General features: G+C 38.6%; 2 protein-coding genes across 2 annotated transcripts in view; one reads left to right on the top strand and one right to left on the bottom strand.

Moving 5' to 3' along the window:
• GABRB3 (gamma-aminobutyric acid type A receptor subunit beta3) overlaps positions 1 to 23,226 on the top strand; it is a 492,675-nt gene that overhangs the window by 99,505 nt on the left and 369,944 nt on the right. The window lies entirely within an intron of this gene.
• The window catches only part of GABRA5 (gamma-aminobutyric acid type A receptor subunit alpha5), a 190,749-nt gene that overhangs the window by 135,739 nt on the left and 31,784 nt on the right, over positions 1 to 23,226 (bottom strand). Inside the window, exons 3-5 of the mRNA XM_063459194.1 lie at positions 18,222 to 18,343; positions 10,490 to 10,557; positions 10,161 to 10,381 (exon numbers count right to left, since the gene is read on the bottom strand). Of these exons, the coding sequence (XP_063315264.1) occupies positions 10,161 to 10,381; positions 10,490 to 10,557; positions 18,222 to 18,343 (411 nt within the window). The remainder of the gene's footprint in view (positions 1 to 10,160; positions 10,382 to 10,489; positions 10,558 to 18,221; positions 18,344 to 23,226) is intronic.

Raw genomic sequence — 23,226 nt, 5'->3', positions numbered from 1 at the left:
TAAAGCTTAACCAATTGTTAAAACAGATATAAGTGGTGGCACTGACTGTGCAAATGGGCAAGGCATCCAACCTGACACAGAAGCTGGCAGGCAGGCAACTGCTCTTCTATTACAGTGAAAACAAATTATTTATTTAAAATCTAAAGCTTAACCAATTGTTAAAACAGATATGAGTGGTGGCACTGACTGTGCAAATGGGCAAGGCATCCAACCTGACACAGAAGCTGGCAGGCAGGCAACTGCTCTTCTATTATAGTGAAAAAAAAATGATTTCTTTAAAATCTAAAGCTTAAGCTATTGTTAAAACAGATATGAGTTGTGGCACTGGGCAAGTAGGCACAGTATCCAATGTGAACCTCACACAGAAGCTGGCAGGCAGGCAACTGCTCTTCTATTACAATGAAAACAAATTATTTATTTAAAATCTAAAGCTTAACCAATTGTTAAAACAGATATGAGTGGTGGCACTGACTGTGCAAATGGGCAAGGCATCCAACCTGACACAGAAGCTGGCAGGCAGGCAACTGCTCTTCTATTACAGTGAAAACAAATTATTTATTTTAAATCTAAAGCTTAACCAATTGTTAAAACAGATATGAGTGGTGGCACTGGGCAAGTAGGCACAGTATCCAATGTGAACCTCACACAGAAGCTGGCAGGCAGGCAGGCAACTGCTCTTCTATTACAATGAAAACAAATTATTTATTTAAAATCTAAAGCTTAACCAATTGTTAAAACAGATATGAGTGGTGGCACTGACTGTGCAAATGGGCAAGGCATCCAACCTGACACAGAAGCTGGCAGGCAGGCAACTGCTCTTCTATTACAGTGAAAACAAATTATTTATTTTAAATCTAAAGCTTAACCAATTGTTAAAACAGATATGAGTGGTGGCACTGGGCAAGTGGGCACAGTATCCAATGTGAACCTCACACAGAAGCTGGCAGGCAGGCAACTGCTCTTCTATTACAGTGAAAAACATTTTTTATTTTAAATGTAAAGCTTAACCTATTGTTAAAACAGATATGAGTGGTGGCACTGGGCAAGTAGGCACAGTATCCAATGTGAACCTCACACAGAAGCTGGCAGGCAGGCACCTGCAATTACATTACACAGGAAAAAAAAAAAAAAAAGCAGCCTGATGTTATAGCCCTAAAAAGGGCTTTTTGGGGTGCTGTCCTTACAGCAGAGATCAGATGAGTCCTTCTGGATTGTAGTGGACACTGAATACCCTAGCCTAGCTATCAATTTCCCTATCTAATCAGCAGCAGCTAAACTTTCCCTCCTCTCACTAAGCATGCAGCTTCAGAATGAATCGAAAATGGATGCTGGGAGGGAGGTTGGAGGGTGTGGAAGGGAGGGAGTGCTGCTGATTGGCTGGAATGTGTCTGCTGACCGAGAGGCACAGGGTCAAAATTTGCCCAATGATGAATAGGGGGCGGATCGAACTGTGCATGTGTCCGCCCGCCGCGGCGAACGCGAACACGCTAAGTTCGCCGGGAACTGTTCGCCGGCGGACAGTTCGGTACATCACTATTGTTCACTGTTTTAATTGATATCGCTCACCAATTTGTGGTTTGTTTGTTAGGAATTACCAGGGTTTTATTTGGTTGCTGCATACTGTAAATTAATTAGTGATACAGTCGATAATTGTATAGTTAAATTTGCACTTTAAAATCATTTCTTTCCCCATCTTATTTATTCTTTAGTTTTATATTGAATATATATGCGTACAACCAGGGCCAGCCCGGGCATGTCTTAATCAGAGAGGCCCACTAATAGGGAAGGGGGGAGCCAGAGTTCTTTTTACAATTTTTTTTTTTTTTTTTTTTTAAGCATAGCAATATCTTCTTCTGGTGTTCAGTTATAGAAATCCAACACCCACTTTGTTTTATTTATATTCTGCTTAAAATCCAATAAAATATTTTAAACAATTATTTTATATATATTTTATATTTGGAAGTACACTTATGAGTGCCATTTTGGTTTGTCCAAATCGTTTTTCCTGAAGCAGTCACATAGATAAAATTAGTCTGAACCAAAATACCACCTGCACACGATCTGCCCAAAACTATTTTTTTTCCCCCAGACAAATCCAATCAGACGAACCAAACTTGTGCACAAGTCTAATAATTATGATATTGCTAAAGAGTAATGCTTGACACCATTATGACTTTATTTATAAGTAACCAACATGTTGAAAATATATGGTGAAGCATATCCTTTTACTGTGCGTTATTTGCTGGTCGCATACTTATCGGTTGCATTTTGTGTAATTTGCTAAAATGGGAATTGTGGTGAATAGACAATGAAATTGCATATTTAAGGTGAAAATAGCCTAACAGGAAAAATGGATGAAGTGCAAATAATTGTTAGTCCTTATAGGTGCATTTAGGTAAATATAAGAGTTATCTACATACATATGACTGATCATTGACTACATTAGATTTACTGTGAGTACAATATTTTGAATGTTAGTAATTAACATCATGCAGCATAATTCAATTTATGTCAGTAAAACACCATATCATTTGCTCTTTATTTTTTTTTAAGAAACACATAATGAGAATTTTCACCCAAGAATTATAATGTCTTTAACTCAGTGCTCCATATTTATGAAGTTCTTCAATTTACTGTAATGGCCTAGAGAGGTACATTTAATTGACAGTCTTTTGAAGGGCATAGCAAGTGCCAGGAATATATGGGAGATAAAGAAAGATTATTTGCTAGATAAGATAAAACAAACATTTTATGGATCCATTTGTGGTTGCTAATTGCTGTTTGCAGCATAGCTCTTTTATGCGCACATTATAACCCAAATTATAGCATGGTCTTCTATATAGAAATTATGTGACCATTTTCTCTAATTGTTGAATTAAGCTGAGAGGCATTGGTCATGGGTTTGGTTTATATGGGCTTGGTTGTTATTTAGGACATGTTATAAAAGGCAGTTACTGTGCGGCTGTGTTTAGTGTGCATTAATGCACTCATCACTTGGTACGCTTTCCAACTGTATTAAAGCTAAATGTCTCACTAAAAATGGAAAATTACGTTTAATAACCAGGACCTGTGAAATGAATGTTTGCATGCTTTAATGGCAAAAGCTAAATCTACCCCCTGACATATTAAATTACTGTTCTTAAATTAACTTTTGTTTTGTTGGTTTTTATCCATTCTGATAACTATTTTAGATTTGCAGTGTTTGTGTTCCAACCCTTCTTTTTTAAATTAGTCATGCAAGCCCAAGTTGGAATATGTATTAGTTTACAGCGCTCAAAGGAACAAACCAAACATCTACAGCACTTCAGCTTTCTGAAGTACCTTATGTGTGAATAGTGTATAATATAGATCAGTGGAGCTAAATTTAAGAGGCAGCATTTGCCCAGAGCAACTGCTTTGCAAAGACTTCTCATTGAGCTGCAATGGGAAGTCTGTGATTGGACAGCCACAGAAAGTATGGGCGGGGTTAGAAGGGGAGGGTTTGTAAGGGCTACAGACAAAAGAATGTTTGATCTACCCTCAAAGAAAAAAAGCATAGTTAAATGCAAGCATGTTTTGATTAAGGTATATCTACTATATAGTAATTATTTTTAAATTTGCCAATGGAGTGCCCCTTTATTCGCTCATAATAATTATATATGACTGAATGGGCTTGGATCTGAATATCAGCCAATGGCTGTAAAGTTGCCAACTGTAACCTTGTTACAAGGAATGTTAGAATGATTTTCTTCTTCCACACTGCCAGTATATACTGACAAGGCTCTAGCTGAGCCTATAGCAGTCTCTCTGCTCTGTGCTTAGTATGAGTGGGAGGATATACTCCCTTGGATCCTTTTGCACACACGGTTGCATGCTACATGATAATGTAAGGGTGGGAAGTAGACAGAAGCCCATACATATTATGTGTAGAACAATAAAGAATTAAAAATAACTTGCCAATGATTGTCTACTGAAAATGTTATACCATCTCTTGCCCTCCCTAGGTATACATTAGTGTATGTGAAAGGTTGGTTGTCCGGCAATAATATGATAATAATATGATAATTTTCCAATACGTTCAGCCAGCTTATTCCAAAATTTCTATATCTTGGAACATTTGTAAACTGACCAAGCATAATGGGAGCTGTACCTAATAAGCATATGCCAGAAAAAAATGTAGTCATTACCAAGATTAACTATTTTTTCAGAGAGGTTTTCTTTGGGCTATGGAACTAATGTGTAAATTGCTGTTGTGGAGCCCTGTATTACTCACATACACACTGTGCAATGCTATGAGTCTTATTTCCATACAGCTCAGTTATAAACGTATGCATACTGAGTGGAGATGTCACCGGGGTGTGTTTTGAGCTGACTCTGCTGGTGTTTGTGGAACCTAGAAACCTCGATAATGTAAACTATGACTGTTGATGGGAGCCCAACATTTCTGATCAACAATTCACACAGTTATACTTTTTAAAATAGACAGATTCATTAAAAATTAGCATATGGAGAAAATTAGTACAATAATTATCCATTAACAAATCTATGACAGATCTACTTTTATATGAAGCATCTCCATATTGGCAATGTGCTATTAAATTTGTGAACAAATTATCTGCTACTTCAATACTCAATCACCTTCACACATCTCTGATTTCATCCCCTTTGACTTTCCTTTCATTAGCATTCCTCTTACCATCTTTTCATTTGTATGCCTAGTGAGATATTCACTTATTTTATATTTATATCTCATATATAGTACACATATCCATTGCTCCTTTTACTATCCAGTTCTATAAAGCAAGGAGAGGATCAAAATACTTATAACTTCCATCACTAAAGGAAAATGTATTCTTGATTCCAGATTCATATTTTGTGATGCATACTATATGATAGTGTTATTTTGTCTTAGATACAGACTACTTTCCTTGATACAGAACACAAACCCCACCGGCACGAGAGATCCTGAATAATTCACTAAAGGATGTAAGAGAATTTTAGAAAATCTCAACTATGCTCTGTAGAAATGGATTAACATGTTACACTATTTAAAAAAAAAAAAAAAAAAAAAACTACACATTTCATGTGAATGCTGGAATGAAAATAAAACCGTCTGAAAAAATTATATATACAAAAACATACAAAGAAAAATAAACAGAACACGCAGGAACCAGTCCCATTGGTTTGTCATTATAAAGGTTTTGGTTTATTTGCGCCATTTCAAATATTAGTTAGGCAGCATGGTATATAATTCTGTATCCATATTTGGATACATACACCTCTTACGCTAACTATAACAATAGCAAGAAATGGGTTATGCAAAACATTAAATATTGCCTATGAGTTTTTTCGGAATGAACAAATATTGAATCAGAATTTTTACTTTTACCCCATCCATAAGTAAATATGAAACACAAACCTGTGTAATTATAATATAGTTGGACATCATCTGTAAACATGCTTTGAGATGCTTCTGTCTGTGTACATGTAACTCCATGTTTGGAATTTTCTGTAGATCGATTTGTGTCTTGTAAGTGGGAGTATGTGTGTCTCTATATTGAAAGGACACTAATATGCTCTCTGGAGCACAAGGTATTCGGAAAGTTCTTATACAGAATTTTAAATACCAGTTCTATACACCGTAAAATGTTATAATTAAAATGATGTTAAAAAGTTGTTTTTTTTATATCCTGGCTGTATAAAATGTGATACTTGTCACTAGCTGACATCTGTACAACAAAGACATTGCATGCATTATTTAAGCCTACATAGAAGCCATGTTGTGTTCTAGAAATCTCACTATTTTTGCCCTGTCTGCCAGGATATGAGCTAAAAAAAAACTCTTGTTCAATGAAGAGGAAGGGGCTGGTATTTCAAGTTCATCTGACAGAGCTATAGAAAAAGAAACATGGAGAAAAATGTATTTCTCCACTGGCTAAAAACAGGAAGGAGGGAGAGAAGAGCAGGTAAACATGGCTGAACAGGTCCCATTTCATTATATGATGTGTATATGTGGTTGAGAGAAGAGGTTAACTTGTGACATAATATAAATAGGTATTTAAGCTATATATCAGGATTTGTTGTAAATAGCAATCATGTCTATTTAGCATGGTGAAGGAGCATACCCAAATGGCGACAATAGTATAAAATAATATACCTCAGGTATAACACTGTGGAGTGACTACTGTTACAAAAATATATGCTTTTGGGGTGGATAATTTCAAACCATAAGTTGATTCAAAACAATTTGTTATGTGTAGTTGTCACACCATTATATAAACAGTGAGTTTATATCAGGTTCAATAATGTTCTGTTTTCTCTGTTGATAGGAGGCCACTTAACTTGACAGAGGAACGAAATATAGAGAATAAACTGTAATTTAGCTGAAAGAGAAATTGTTCCTTTCATCTGTGTCTGTAAGTGCATTTGTGTGGATTAGAGAGAAGAAAGTTTGAAGAGGCTACATGATATTAGTTTAATTAACAAAAATCTGTTGTGAAGAAAAAGGGTTTTGTAATTTGCCAGATAGTTGTGCAATGTGATGCTCTGTTATGTAAACTGGGGACAATGACATATAGCCCACACAATTTACAAATTAAAGTACAAGTTAATGGCAGGTAAAGTAGAGGAACAAAGCAGTTTTCCAATTTGCCTCCCAATTTCTAACAAACAAAGTACAATAAGTGTGTAATATTAATGATATTATTGACCATGGGTGAATTGCTAATTGCCAGGGGTAAATGTTCACTTGCCTATAGCTAGTGGTAAACAACATATATAGTTTAAGGATAAGCAGCATATAAATGTATTGTAACTAAAAGAGAAGATATAATAACTACGATACACATGCATCAATATCACAAAACTGTACTTTTTTGCAGAATGATAGAATGAGCACAGAGAAGCATAAATTATCTTTGAAAAATGTCATAACAAACAATGTTTATAAACACAAGTTTAACCAAAGAAAATATATCAAATAACACCATTTCACTCACATTTATCTCCACTAACAGACCATTTAATATTCAGTACACAATAAAAAACAATACTTTATTATATAATGTTTCCTAGGATTAAGGAGTTCATTGTTTAGATGCAATGTAAGAAATGGGTAATACAAACGTTGACACAGGTTGACATTTGAAAAGCTTGTTGATACATCAGAGTTTATTGTACAGACTTCCTAATCTCTAAATCTAAGTTATAACAAAAATCTAATACAATCAAGATCAAAAGTTCAATTAAACACATGAAGTTTACAGTCAAGAACTGGAATATCTTTCATCAAAAGTACTGAAAAATGTTTTAAATATATGTTAACGCATAGAGCAGGGGTAGGAAACCTTCGGCACTCCAGATGATGTGGACCACATATCTCCTGATGCTTTGCCAGAGTTATGGCTATAAGAACATTATGAGAGATATAGTCCATAACATTTGAAGTGGTGAGGTTGACCTACCCTTGGCAACTAGGATCTGTGTCCTGTAATTACACAAGGAATACCTTCACAATGGCGCACATTTTTCCTGCTACTGGTCTCCATTCTCTCATGATGCAACGCACATAATGCAGCTGTCTAAATATGTCCAATTATTATGGCCTTTCATTGTACTTTTGAATTTCATGCTCTAATTGCTATTTAAAGGAAAACTGTGGGGTCAGGAACACAAACATGTATTCCTGATCCTATAGTGTTAAAACCACCATCTAGCCCCCACTGATCCCCCTTGCCTTCCTAAATATAGTAAAATCTTACATGTATTCATGTCTGCTGCTGACTCTGATCTGCCTGCATGCTTGACATCATCAGAAGTGATTCTGTGAGCCAATCACACAGCTTTCACAAAGTATTGGCTGAGACTGTCAAGGTGGCAGATCAGGGGCAGAGCCAGCACAAGTCAAACACAGCCCTGGCCAAACAGCATCTCCTCATAGAGGTGCACTGAATCAATGCATCTCTATTAGGAAAGTCCAGTGTCTCCATGCTGAGGGTGGAGACACTGAATGGCAGTTCTGCACACTGTGCAGAACTGCCCCAGAAAGCTCCTCTAACAGTCATCTGAGGAGTGACCAGTGGAGGTATCCCTAGGCTGTAATGTAAACACAGCATCTTCTCTGAAAAGACAGTGTTTACTGCAAAAAGCCTGAAGAGAATGATTATACTCACCAGAACAAATGCAATAAGCTGTATTTGTTCTGGTGATTATAGTGTCCCTTTAAAAAACCCTGTGTTATCTGGCATGATAGTGTCTGTTTTTTTAAATTCTTTCCTGAAATTTCCTCTATATTTTGTTTTATAACTATTATATTAGTGTGCTGCGCCCTCCCTTTTCCCCTGCTTGGTTAAAGACATAAAGAACAAAACATTTTCTGCTGCTCTAAAAGTCAATTCTTTTAATTCACTTTCACAAATTCCACCTCAGATCAAACCTCATCATTTAACCATTAACTCACCTTCTTCACTCGTCCTGCCTTGCATTACTTTTATTATAGTCTGTGATAATAAGGTTATTTACTAAAGTGAAAATCTAAAATGAATTCTGAATTTCAAAAAGCAACAGTAGCCAAATTGAAAGCATAGCTGGCCTTAACAATTATTTTGAATTTTCATTTTAGTAAATAACCTTGGTTAGTTATCTCCTAACTATCTCCCTAAGTCCATAACTATTCACATATCAAACAGAATTTACTGATACCCTTAAAATTCATGAACATGTTTCCTCTATTCATTTTTACCCCAACTTCAATTTTGGACAGGGCACTCTTATTTCTTCCATACTTGTATGTCTGGTATATTGTATCTCCTAGGTTTTATATAAGAAATGTTAAAAGTAAATATGCAATTTCCAGTAAATCACCAGAGATATTAGGACTAATCTTATTATGATTACTACCTGGTATTTTAAACCAAATGTTCCACAAATTTTCAGCACAGACACATGTTAAAAGTAAACAAAAACAATATTTGGGAATCAGCTAAACGTCTAAAAAATAATGAATAAACCAAACATAGTGTAATACAGTTACAATGTATCTGCGCTTTTTAAAAATGCACTCACATTTTAGTGAATGTTAATGTGCATTTAAAAAAAAGTGAAGATACATTGTATCCAGCTGTATTACACTATGTTTGGTTTATTCATTCTTTTTTAGACGTTTAGCTGATTCCCAAATATTGTTTTTGTTTACCTGTTAAAAAGGTGGTGATTTGGGAATACCACCTGGGAAGCTGGATCTCATTGGAAGCTAAGTACCTTTTGCTGTATATTTATCTTTTTTTTTTTTTTGTAGAGCTATATAACATGTTAAAAGTAGAATTTGAAATAACATTGTTTACAGATAATACCCTCAATAATACAAATAATTATGGAAATCCATACAAAATGATTGATAGATAAAATTAAGGCACAGTAATCAAACTATTATATCATTCTATTATACAAATATACAAATGCAGTAAGTTATTTTTGGAGCAAAGAAGTAGAGGATGACCGAAGAAGGAATGGAGAAAAAAAGAAAATCTGGCCAATTGTAATTTGCAAAGATTGTACAATAAATCGATAGGGATGGAAAAAACTAATGTAAAAAAAATAAGGGATGTATAGGAAGTTTGGCATACTTCAAGGTATCTGAATTATAGTCAGTCTGTGCTCATTAATACTAATTAATTTGAAAGTGGAATGAACCTTGTAACTATAAAAATGAAACAGAACTGTACACTATATACATATATATGGTTTTATGCAGATTTATTCTAGCTAAGCAATTGCATCTAATGCTTTTAAACTCATTTTCTCTAATTTTTTCCTCATGCACTTGTGGAACAAAACCGCAATGTTCTTTAGTATTTGAATGCTACAGTGAATATGTTGTTAGCTTATCTTCTTTCTATGTACAGAAGAATGTAGAGAATTGTATTTCTATAAAAACATATAATTTTCTTAACTAAAGAATTTTGTTAATTTTCGTAACTAAAATGTATGTTTGATTTTGTACATATACATTGATTAATTTATAAAGATTGTTTTATGTTTGCACTTTTTATGAGAACCTATATTCATTAAAATTTGAAATACTTTTTACAGATTCACATAAACATGTTTGCTTAATTAAAACAAATTAGAATCTACATAGTAAAAGAGCTAATATGACATGGCAGTATATAGATTGATCTTACCTCATGGTATAAAGCAACGTACCATCATCCTCCAGACGCAGTAGTTTATTAGGGGTTGTTATATTATGCGCTATTGATTTTTTGCCATTGTGGAAAAAGGTATCAGGTGTCCAGATTTTACTAGCCAGTAAATTATTAAGAGGGAGACGATTCATGGGGCCCTGAAAGCTAAGGCGTTCATCTTTCCAGCTTTGACGAAAAAATACATCAATTGTATATTCCTGGAGAATAGAAAAATTAAAAAATGCATGATGCTGTGGAATAACACATCATTATATTTACATTTTTAAATAATGTAAGTGTAATAATAAATTTAATTATTAACATACCATTTCAGTGTCTGATACAGGTCCAAAACTTGTAACATAAATGTCTGTTTTCACCTGAGTTATTCTCTCTAAAATAGAAATAAAACTGGATAGGTAAATAAAATATCACTTTTCACCAAAGCAGGTGTTTAATATCATGAAGACAACAAGTTAGACACTGCATGCACTTATAAACATATGCTACTGTATATTATATATTCTTCAAGTATTCTAAAGCACATGTGCAAAGCCTTTGCTCAGGCAGAGGTGGAGATATACCTAGGTGTTCACCTACCGTCCATAGATCTTTGAATTTGAACAGCAGAAAAGGATGTGTAACTTCCTCCTCTGCAATCAGCATAGAAAATGATCTATTTCAGTAAAAAGTGGCACAAATAAGCCACTGTGTGTAAGAAAACAGTGATCATGGATCTCCTTGCATCATAACCTGTGGACCATGATTAGATTGTTAGATGTTTAGAGAGACTCTGTTGTTGTTATGGTGTTTAGAATGACTCGTTTTACCATAGTTTCATTATGAAATTAGTTTATTACATAACTCCAGATATTTACAAGTCCTATACCATACAAAAACACAGATTTTTTTTGATTTTTTTTTTAAAGTCTGTCTTCAGGAGTAAACATGAGAACCTATACTCTCATTTTAAATCTGTCTATTTTCAGTTTTTCTGGAAAAAAAAATGTCTCTAAAATTGAAAAAAAAATGCATAACAAATTAAATTTTGAATTGTCAAGATTTCTAAGTGAATTTCAATTTTTAGGCTAAAAAAAACTAAAATGAAAACAAATAACTTTTCCAATTTGGCTATTTGGGCCTAAAATATAAGAGACATTTTTAATTTATTTGGAATTTTCAATAGTGAATAATATTATATTGAGTTATAAGAGCTGTGGTATTTATTTTTTTCTCATCCTTTAAATAATGTGTGGAAACATTTAAAAAAAAATAAAAAAAAATCATAAAAAGGTGAAAAATCTAACACAGTAATCAAACTTCATGTTAGTACAGAAATGTGAGAAGAAGCATGGGAGTGTGTTCACTCATTTATTGACTGTATAAACGACTTACACTTGAGAGTTATTACGAAGTTTTTTATAAATCATCCTTCTAAAATATATTACATTTTAACATGTAGTAGCAATGCTCAAAATAAAACAGCACTGCTCTTTGATCAATACAGCAATAAATTCCAAAGGACAAGAAAGGTCGATGACTTTTATGGTGGAAACAAGTCTACGTAACCTCTGGTACCTCAGTTGTGTGCACCATAGCTCCCATCAGATTTGCTCAAAATGAATGTAGTTATAGTGCCCTGAAGCTGGAGTACTAGATAGCTTATTCCTGTGAGATGACCTGAATGAAAATATTACACAGAAAACTATACTAAAAAGTCACAATGAAATGGGTTTCTGCCTACAAAGGCAAACTCTAACTTTTTTCCCCACATTTATTGTTCTTGATATCCTCTATGCTGTACTGAAACATAGAATCATAAGCAAAGGCGATAATTTCTTCTTCAAAAAATACATGCACGAGTAATATATTTTTAATAACATAATAAAGATCATTATTGGAGTGTTCACTATTTTACATAACCATGTTCTGTATCACCAGAGCTCAAAAAAGTCCTACAATCCTAGACAAACCTTAAATCACTGCAAGCCTGGAGGATCCGTTACTTACTCACTATGGGTGAATGTCTACTCACCAGACCTGAATTGTCACTCACTAGTGGCATGTAGTGAGTGGAAATTTTAAGCCCTTAATTACCATATCATAATTGAATATCTTTGTTTCTAGACACTGCTATCTTGCATTTGTTGTTGGATATATTTTGTCTAGGTTTTCTATTGATGGTATTTACTATGTTTCATATTGCATGCCTGTACATATACAACAATTCACCTTGCTTCTGCAGGGAAGTTCAAATTTAAAAAAATAAAAATAAAAAATAAAAACCAAGAAAGCAAAAACAGGGGATGCTTAGAATAAAAAAGAGGACGCTGTCTAGTCTTAGTGACGAACTAAAATTTACTATTGTAATAATTTGCACTTATGCCTTATTGTATTGATTTAAGCCTTGCAAAGAGTCCTAAGAAAATACTATGTTTTTTGATTTTAGGTTTAACCCCTTCAGGACCGGCCTGTTTTTGCGATGTTTGTACGTTAAGGACCAGAGCAGTTTTAACACTTTTGTGGTGTTTGTGTTTAGCTGTAATTTTCCGCTCTCTCATTTACGGTTCCCATACAAGTTATATATTGTTTTTTTCAAGACAAGAAGGGCTTTCTTTACATACCAGTATTTATATTATGTCATATATTGTATTTAAAAAAAATAATGAAATATGGTGAAAAATAAAAAAAAAAACATGTTTTTGGACTTTTACTTGAAAAATCTTTTACTTATCTACAAAAGCTAATGAAAAAAACTGCTAAATAGATTCAAAATTTTGTCCCGAGTTTAAAAACACCCAGTGTTTACATGCTTTATTGCTTTTTTTTGCAAGTTATAGGCCTATAAATACAAGTAGGAAATTGCTGTTTCAATATATATATATTTTAAATGTATCAATAGTGACATTGTTACACCGTTATCTGTCATAAATCCCCGAAACACACCTAACATGTACATATTTTTTAAAGTAGACAACCCAGGGTATTTACAATGGGGTATGTCCAGTCTTTTTTAGTAGCCACCTAGTCACAAACACTGGCCAAAGTTAGCATTTATATTTGTTTGTGTGTTAAAAATGCAAAAACCGCTAACTTTGGCCGGTGTTTGTGACTAAGTGGCTACTAAAAAAGGCTGAACATACCCCATTTGCAATACCTTGGGTTGTCTTCTTTTGTAAATGGTATGCCATCATGGGGCTAATTCTCATTCCTTGGCTACCATACGCTGTCAAAGGCAACCTAACCAATCTGACAAATTTCAATAAAAAAAATCAAGCCTTATATTTGACCCTGTAACTTTCACAAACACTATAAAACCTCTACATGTGGGGTACTGTTATACTCAGGAGACTTCGCTGAACACAAATATTAGTGTATCAGAACAGTAAAATATATCACAGCAATAATATCCTCAGTGAAAGAGCTGTTTGTGTGTGAAAAATGCAAAAAACTTCACTTTCACTGACAATATCATCGCTGTGATATGTTTTACTGTTTTGAAACACTAATATTTGTGTTCAGCGAAGTCTCCCGAGTAAAACAGTACCCCCATGTACAGGATTTAGGGTGTCATAGAAAGTTACAGGGTTAAGCACAGTGCTAGCAAATTAAATTATCTGGACTTTTGGCCTGGGTTGGCAGGCAGGTCCCTCAAATTGCAATCATTAAAATTACTTAATTAGGTAAAAATATTACATAAATATGCACGTAGAATTTTAATATATATACATATTTATATATTTGACGTCTACGTGTATATTTATGAAATTAATAATGTAATTTTGTATGTGGACATATGTATATTTCGTATTATTTTTATTTATTTATTTATACATAGATATATATATCATTACATTCTAAGTGTATTTTGATATAAATATATATATATCAATATCAAAATACTGTTAGAATAAAATTGAATATATATATATAATTTTTTTTTAATTATTAAAAATTATTTTTATTTTTTGTTATTTATTTTTATTAACATATTATTTGTATTTTATAATAATATATATATACCATATATATAGTTATTATATATATTGTATATATTCGTGTGTAATTTAAATATAAGTGTATTTTTATATTAATATACGTATATATAAATATAAAAATACACTTAGTGTGACATTATATATATGATACATATACATATATTATATATATATAGATATAATACATGTATATATATCATATATATACACATATTATAATTTTTTTTACACTGATTGTTTTTTTTTTTAACTTTATTTTATGATTTTACACTTGCAGGGAGACTGCCTGTCAGCACAGACAGTCCCCCTGCAGGCAGATACAAAGACCCCTATTGCGGTCATGTGATCGAGTGATCACATGGCCGTGGGGTCCTGATCTGCCGAGGGGGGACTGCCCGGGCAGACAGGCAGTCCCCCTGGACCGGGAGGAGAGCTGATCGCCGCCGTGGGACCGACGGCGATCAGGTAAGTAGCCCAAAACCGTTATGACGGTTCAGGACCGTCAGCGGTCCAAACGCACGTTTTACCGCTGACGGTCCTGAACCGTCAGCGGTCCTGAAGGGGTTAATAAGACACAAATAACATATTTGCTTTGATTTTAAAAAAAAAACATTCTAGAACATGCCAAGAAGTAGAGGCAGCTCTATAATTAGGTGTTAGGCAACTGCCTAAGGCTTCAGGTTGACTGGGGCCTTGCGGCCGACTAACTTGACTTAGAGCACACTGAGCCATTGGGTCCTCAGTCTGTGACCAAGCACCCAACTCAGGGAGGGGGCCTGGCACCTTGGCCAGAGCTTGCAAGAAACTTACCAAATGGTCTGCAGCTCTGCACCTAGTGGTGCTGCAGACCAGATAGTAGGCCACTGGACAACCAGGAAGGGAGACCACCGGAACACCAGTGTATTTATTACTATAAAAAAAAGGTATTTTAGTGTGTGGCTGGTTACTGAAACACAGCCTCCTCACACATGGTAGTGTCACACTCCTCCCACACACCCTGTCACCATCTCACACACTGTCACCCCTCTCACACACTGCAATTCCCTCACACACACTCTTATCCCCTTACACAAACTGTTACCTCCACACACACTCTCATCCCCCACACGCACTGTCACCCCATCAAACAGCCTGTTACCGCCTCACACACACTGCCACTCTCTCACACACAACCTGTCACCCCTTAACATTACCCCCTTAACACACAATGTCACACACCCTGTTACCCCTCACACACCCTGTCACTTCTCCTAAACCCTGTCAACCACATCTGTCATCCCCATATACACACTGTCACCACTCTACACACACCCCCATCTTCCTACAAACACTGTCACCCTTCCCATACTCAGTCAGCCCCATTTACCCAGCCACACTAACATTAACCCCTCCTAATTGTGTCACTCTTACCCTCTCCAAATGTAACAAACTCACCTGCCCTCGATCTGCCACTATCACATTAACCTCTCTAATCCTCTAATCCTGTCACATTCACTTTCTCTCACACTCACCCCAACCCTGTCATACTTCAACTCTATCACTCCGTCCCACTTACCCCCATTCACCCTGCCACACTCATTTTATCACATTAACCCTTTCAATCCTGTTCTCCAAGTGTGCCACTCTCTCCGCCAACCCTGTCACACTCTCACCCCCAACCCTGCAACACACACCCTGTCACATTCACACCTCTCATCCTGCCACCCTCACCTTCCCTTGTTCTGTCACATTACCTTCTCCAACCATGTCACATTCACCCCAATCCTGTGATACTCATCCCCTCAACCATGCCACACTCACCTTGTCACATTAACCCATCCAGTCCTTCAACACTCATTCTCCACACTATGCCACACTCACTGTGTCTCATAATACCCCTCTAATCCTATCACACTTACGTCCCCTCACCCTGTCACACTCCCTCCTTCAACCATTTACCTCACCTCAACATTCACCTCAACCATGTCATAACTCACCTCCTCGGCCATGGTCACACTCCCTCCTTCAGCCCTGTCACACTTACCTTAGCTCATTCTGTCATGTTCACCCTTCTAACCCATTCTCATGCACCCTTTCACACTCACCCTGTCACTTTCACCAGCTGAAGACATTCATTGTACACACACAGTCATGAAACATAGCTTTGACATAAACAAAATGCACAAAGGTCACAGAAAGCCCATATACACACACAACACACTGCAAACAGCTACCCCACACACATACGATCCCAGACACAAAGTTACACCAGTGGGGTACCTCAGGGATCTGTACTTGGACCCATTCTCTTTAATATTTTTATTAGTGATATTGCAGAAGGTCTTGATAGTAAGGTATGTATTTTTGCTGATGATACTAAGATATGTAACAGGGTTGATGTTCAAGGAGGGATAAGCCAAATGGCTAATGATTTAGGTAAACTAGAAAAATGGTCAGAGTTGTGGCAACTGACATTTAATGTGGATAAGTGCAAGATAATGCATCTTGGACATAAAAACCCAAGGGCAGAGTACAGAATATTTGATAGAGTCCTAACCTCAACATCTGAGGAAAGGGATTTAGGGGTGATTATTTCTGATGACTTAAAGGTAGGCAGACAATGTAAGAGAGCAGCAGGAAATGCTAGCAGAATGCTTGGTTGTATAGGGAGAGGCATTAGCTGTAGAAAGAGGGAAGTGCTCATGCCATTGTACAGAACACTGGTGAGACCTCACTTGGAGTATTGTACGCAGTACTGGAGACCGTATCTTCAGAAGGATATTGATACCTTAGAGAGAGTTCAGAGAAGGGCTACTAAACTGGTTCATGGATTGCAGGATAAAACTTGCCAAGAAAGGTTAAAGGATCTTAACATGTATAGCTTGGAGGAAAGACGAGACAGGGGGGATATGATAGAAACATTTAAATACATAAAGGGAATCAACACAGTAAAGGAGGAGACTATATTTAAAAGAAGAAAAACTACCACAACAAGAGGACATAGTCCTAAATTAGAGGGACAAAGGTTTAAAAATAATATCAGGAAGTATTACTTTACTGAGAGGGTAGTGGATGCATGGAATAGCCTTCCAGCTGAAGTGGTAGAGGTTAACACAGTAAAGGAGTTTAAGCATGTGTGGGATAGGCATCAGGCTATCCTAACTATAAGATAAGGCCAAGGACTAATGAAAGTATTTAGAAAATTGGGCAGACTAGATGGGCCGAATGTTTCTTATCTGCCGTCACATTCTATGTTTCTATGTTTCTACACATTTTCCCAGAAGCATAAATTCACATACAAGGATTCTCTCTGTCAGACAAACACTCACAGGTAAATACAAAGGTAGATAATGCCAGACATATACTCAGAAATACATACAGCCATATACATATTGTGACTGTAAGTCTGTATTAGTCAGTGTGTGTGACTCTGTGCATCAGTTTTTGTGTGTGTGTGTGTGTGTGTGTATGCATGTACGTTTGTCATTAGTGTTTGTATATGTGTGCATGTATTAGTGTGTTTCTGTCAATGGCTTCAATGTAAGGGTGGTATAATACATACAGATACAATAAATGGGGCAACAAATATGTGAAAAGGATTATGGAATATATGGGGAAAATGTCTGACACTGCATTCTTATCTGTAACTCTTATCTGTAACCATCACACCAGCACTTACGAATGCATGACTGGCAGGCTATGCAAAAATACCCCACAATCATGTATAAACAATTACATAATTGCAAATTAATTTTTTTATTGCAAATTAATTTTGTTTGCAAATTATGCCATAACTAGAGTCAGAAAGCTCACAGCACAGTGGAACATGGAGCTGCAACATTGAAAACCTCTGAACAATGAATTCAGATACTAGTTAACAGTATCCAGTGCTACAAGTCTGCCCTTAAGTATAACTACAGATTTGTATGCATACACAATGCAACCCCCATTTATTTTTTCACTATGGGTGTTAGTGGGGGCCCTATGTTTGAGTTTCACCTAAAGCCTCACAAATTCAAGAGCTGTCACTGCCAAGAAGATATCACAGAAAATTGGTAAAAAGCAGAGATAACCCTCTTACCTCCAAGACCAGGTCGAAGTCTGTTGTCATACCCATTCAGTAAGCCATCGAGTATTCGAGTGAATATGGTGATGTTGTCATTAGTGTCTTCTTTGATTGAAGCAGTAGTCATTTGGGACAAACTGTTGACAGAATATATAGTGTTTTGTCAAGATGCTTTTTTATTTTTATTAATTTATCAATGTAATATAAATATAAAAGCCATATTTCGTGTCAGTCATACACTTTTTATACATGACATTAAAGTGCTTTCTGGTTGTCAATGGACATTGCACATATTGAAATTTTTTGTCTCTAATTATTCCACTTTTTTTTTAATTTACTTAACTCATCCCTATTTGTTATGGGAATTGCAAATTCATCTTCTAAAATATATAATTTTGCAATAATGTACAGCAAATCTCACTACTACATGCCTTTCAAATTCCCCAAATTAATAAAATCCTTCAATAAAAACAATACAAATAATATATTTTTCAGACTGTAATAACTGACTTAATTTTATCACATGACAGGAGGCTTCGTATTTTGCATAATCTTTCTTTACTAACTCCATAGCAGCAAAGAAAAGAGTGACATAACTTTTAACCAATCACAATATAGAATAGGGTATAAGAGGTGTGACCTATGACATAATTTCCTCTTTCTTTGCTGCACCATCACAAGCTAAGTACTATATTTTGTGTCTCTATACTTGACATATTTTATTCATGCATTTGTACTATTACTGTACCTTTTAATATTTACACTGTTACTTCTCATACCCTATCTGTATACCATGGGACCCTGACTGGCTCCCTAGGTGTCTTTCACGGCTTCACCGCCATCTATATTTTCCCTCCATGTCTCTGTTTCTGCCAACGGCTTTTCTGTGCGCTTGCGCACATCATTTTCTGTAGTTTTCTACCGAACGCGTAGTTCGGTAGTTTTTGCGCATTCGCCTGTTTTATGCGAATGCCGTGGTTCTTCCATGCGATCGCTCATTGACTTTCGTTTCTTTCTACCGAACGCTTCGTTCGGTAGTTTGACGCGTTCGCCTGTTTAAGGCATTCACATCCTTTTTACAGTTCGCACGTTCGGCAGTTTAACTATACGAACGGTAAACTTTCAGTTTTGCCGCCCAAACTAGGGGAGGTACTATCCTCCCCACACTAAGGCTGTCAGTCCGGCGGCCATCTTAAAGGGATAAACTGTGCCTGATTTTTCTGCTCCAGCAATCCTGCAAGCATTTGAATATCTTGGATCTTTTTCATTCAGTGGGACCAGGTTAGTGCCTTACTTTAGGGGTTGGTTTAGCCAGTTGGTCTACACCTTATTCTGGCCGGGGTGAGCCCCCATTTTTTGCTGCTAAACGGACCTGTTTAGGCAGGATTCCTATTACCTGGGTGAGCCCCAGTAAACAGCCCTCTCTTCTTTACGACCTACCGGTCTCTAATCTCAGGTTATTTAGTCCTGATACTATACCACCCCGGTCCCCAGGCCTCTCCACCTATTGTGCCTAAGTGCCCTCATGCAATTAATCGGGTGAGCCCCGAATTCTCATTACTTATAATGGAGGAATCACAAACCTCAGACCTCCAGGCCATGATAACAGCAGCCGTGGCTGCAGCTATGGAACAAGCCGCTTCAAAGTCGATCCAAGCAGACAGACTCTGAAGTCCCCAAGCCCATCTCTAAACGGGTTCATTATAAAGCGGACTCCGAGGACTCCGACTCCTCCAGGGAGCGTTCACAGCGGCGAAAGCGCCATTGGAAGGGCAATGTAACCCCACACAAGGCTAAAGGGAAAGCCCCTGCTGATCGCAGGAAAGCCACGGTTCGTGCAACCCACGAGCTCACACAACTTTCCTCAGGTGAGGAAGATGTAGAACCCACTCAGGCACTAGCTGTGCTGGATGAATGGCAGGCGGCAGCCTCCGACCAAGGGGACTCAGACAGGGATTCCACGGCCAACTCTGACCCTTACTGTATAAGGGAACAAGGTCTGGGTGAGCCCCAGGACTCCATGGCAACACCCATGGATAACCCACAGGAGGGCATGGAGATTTTCCTTGATAATTCGGGACTCCAAATGTTTGACCCACGAAACATCCGGCACCCCCGTTCGGAAGAATGGTCACCACCTGAGCATCTGGCAAGGTTTATGCACTTCTGGCTCAGAAAATCGTTGGACAAGGAAGTTAGAAACCGGATGAGATCCGAATGCCGTCGGCCTAGTCTCCCAGACAAAATAACGCACCCCCCCGAATTTGACCCGCTCATGACTACATTCATGTCCCGAGGGGGTCGGGATCCGCGCAAAGGCATAGAGCGCGGTTTCAAAGGAGCGCAAGACAAACTGCTAGATGCCATTGGGCCACTAGCCAGAATAATGGATATGGCGGATGAAGCCTACGAGAGGGCTGATACTTTTACCCCAGATACGGTGCGTGAATGGGCACGAGATACCCGGGAATGGGCACAAAGGTGTTTCTGTTTCCTAGGGAACACCAACGTAGCGCTCTCTTTGGAGAGGCGCCGAGCAGCACTTTACCGTATCGACGAAAAACTGGTCGAACTGGGGGACAAGGAATTAGGACCCTTAGCACAGGGTAAATTATTTGGAGAGGCCTTCCTTAAGGAATTAAATAAAAGGGTCAACATATTCACGTCCCTTAACAAGGCACAATCTTCGATGCGAAAAGTCTTCCGCGGCTCTCATACCCGTGGTGTTTTTGGAAGGGCTGGACGGCAGAGGGGCCGTGCCGCCAGCCGTTTTTGGCCATCTGGCCCCCGTACAACAAGGACTCAGCAAATGTACTACCCGGATTCATCTACCCGACATAGATTCCACCAATTCCGGGGATCTGATCGTGGCCGAGGCGGCCGAGGACGCTCACGGGCAAGATTCTCCAACGGTAAGTCAGAATCTTACTCTGCATCTAACCTCCTGTCATATCGCAGGTCGTGTTTCTCTTTTTTTCCAGAACTGGAAAGAACTATCTTCAGACGAGTGGATACTCCAGACGGTGCAGGGCTATCGAATAGAGTTCGACTCGAACCCGCTCCAGCGGGCCCCTCCACGCCCGATTCAGACTACACGGGCAGATGCCCGCCTCATAGACGCGGAACTCCGAGAACTTCGCTCCAAGGGTGCCATCCAACCGGCTCCGGATGCCACCGGTTTCTACAGCAATATCTTCCTGGTCAGGAAGAAAACTGGCGAATTTCGCCCTGTCATCAATCTCAGGGAGGTCAATTCTCACGTGGTATACCGTCATTTCAAAATGGAAGGTATACATCTTCTCCGGGACTTGCTTCGACGCGACGACTGGTTCACTCGTCTGGACCTCAAAGAGGCATACCTTACCATTCCGGTACACCTAAGCAGCCGTCCCTACCTCCGCTTTTTCTGGCACGGGATTCCCTGGCATTTCACCTGTCTCCCGTTTGGCCTCAGTTCGGCCCCGTGGTGCTTTACCAAGATTATGAAGCCAGTAGTGGCGAAGCTCAGATCCCAAGGCATAAGATGCATCATCTATCTCGACGACATCCTGATCTTCGACGAGGATGCAGAGACTCTTCGGAGACACATGGAAAACACACTACACCTTTTGGACTCTCTGGGCTTTGTCGTCAACCGTCCCAAGTCCGCATTGACCCCGGCTCAATCAGTCCAATTCCTCGGATTCGTAATAGACTCCACGTCATGCACTCTCCATCTCCCGACTACCAAAATTACAGCAATCGGCAGGGAGATCCGAAAAGTTCTGCGTCGGACTACCATACCTCTACGATTACTGGCACGGATTGTGGGCCTTCTCTCCGCATCCATCCAGGCCATTTTTCCCAGACCCCTGCACTACAGGGCCATGCAGCGCCTCAAGGCAAGTTTCCTTCGGAGGCAACCAACATACGACCAACCGGTTCCAATGTCGGCCGAGGTTCGGGAAGAACTACACTGGTGGCTGAACTGCATGCAGGCTTGGAATGGCAGGGCCATATTCGGGAACCAGCCAGACTTCGTGCTGGAATCGGATGCCAGTCGTTCAGGCTGGGGAGCAACAGACGGGACCACCTCCACAGGAGGAGTCTGGACTCCAGAAGAGCTCTGGATGCACATAAATTGCCTGGAACTTTTGGCCGGGTCCTTCGCCATTCGCAGCCTGGCAAAGGATCGATCCAACTGCTGCATCCTACTCCGCATGGACAACGTCTCAGCGGTCAGATACATCAACCGCCTTGGAGGCACTCGTTCTCGAGCACTGGCGGATCTCACGAAAGAGATCTTCGATTACTGCCTTCCACGCAACATCACCTTGCTGGCAGAGCACTTACCAGGAGACTCCAATACGACGGCGGATTGGTACTCACGCCACTGGCGGGACGCCAGCGATTGGCAGCTAGACCCTCATATTTTCGCACTACTGGATGCACAAAGGGACCCTCTCTCCATAGACCTATTTGCGTCCCGCAACAATCGACAAACAGAGGTTTTCTTCAGCTGGCTCCCAGACCCAGAGAGCCTCGCAACGGACGCGTTTCTCCAACAGTGGCCAAGGGACGGTGCCTACGCATTCCCTCCTTTCGCAATGATAACGAGGGTCCTTCACCGGATCCGTCTACAGGGAGTGAGAATAATTCTCATCACGCCGCTCTGGCAGAGCCAGCCATGGTACCCGGACCTGCTGGAACTTTCAATCGAAGATCCCCTCCTCCTTCCAGATGCCCCAACCATCCTCAGGAGCCCATTGGGCCTACCTCACCCACTAGTCCTGCAGGAACGCTTGCCCCTTGTGGCCTGGACTCTTTCCGGGGCTCCTGGAGAACCGAGGAATTATCGCAGGAAACTAAGGACCTGCTATGGGATTCATGGGCACCAGGAACAAGGAGGTGCTACTTATCAGCATGGCATTCCTGGACAAGTTGGTGTATGGGACGGGACCTCAATCCCTTTACTGCACCTACTCACTCCATCATGAATTTCCTGACCTCACTCTTCACTGCCGGAAAATCATACCGTTCC

Source organism: Pelobates fuscus, chromosome 1, assembly GCF_036172605.1.
Source record: "Pelobates fuscus isolate aPelFus1 chromosome 1, aPelFus1.pri, whole genome shotgun sequence".
Taxonomy (NCBI): domain Eukaryota; kingdom Metazoa; phylum Chordata; class Amphibia; order Anura; family Pelobatidae; genus Pelobates; species Pelobates fuscus.
Note: the sequence above shows the minus strand (reverse complement) of the source record. Positions and strands in the feature narration are given on the sequence as shown.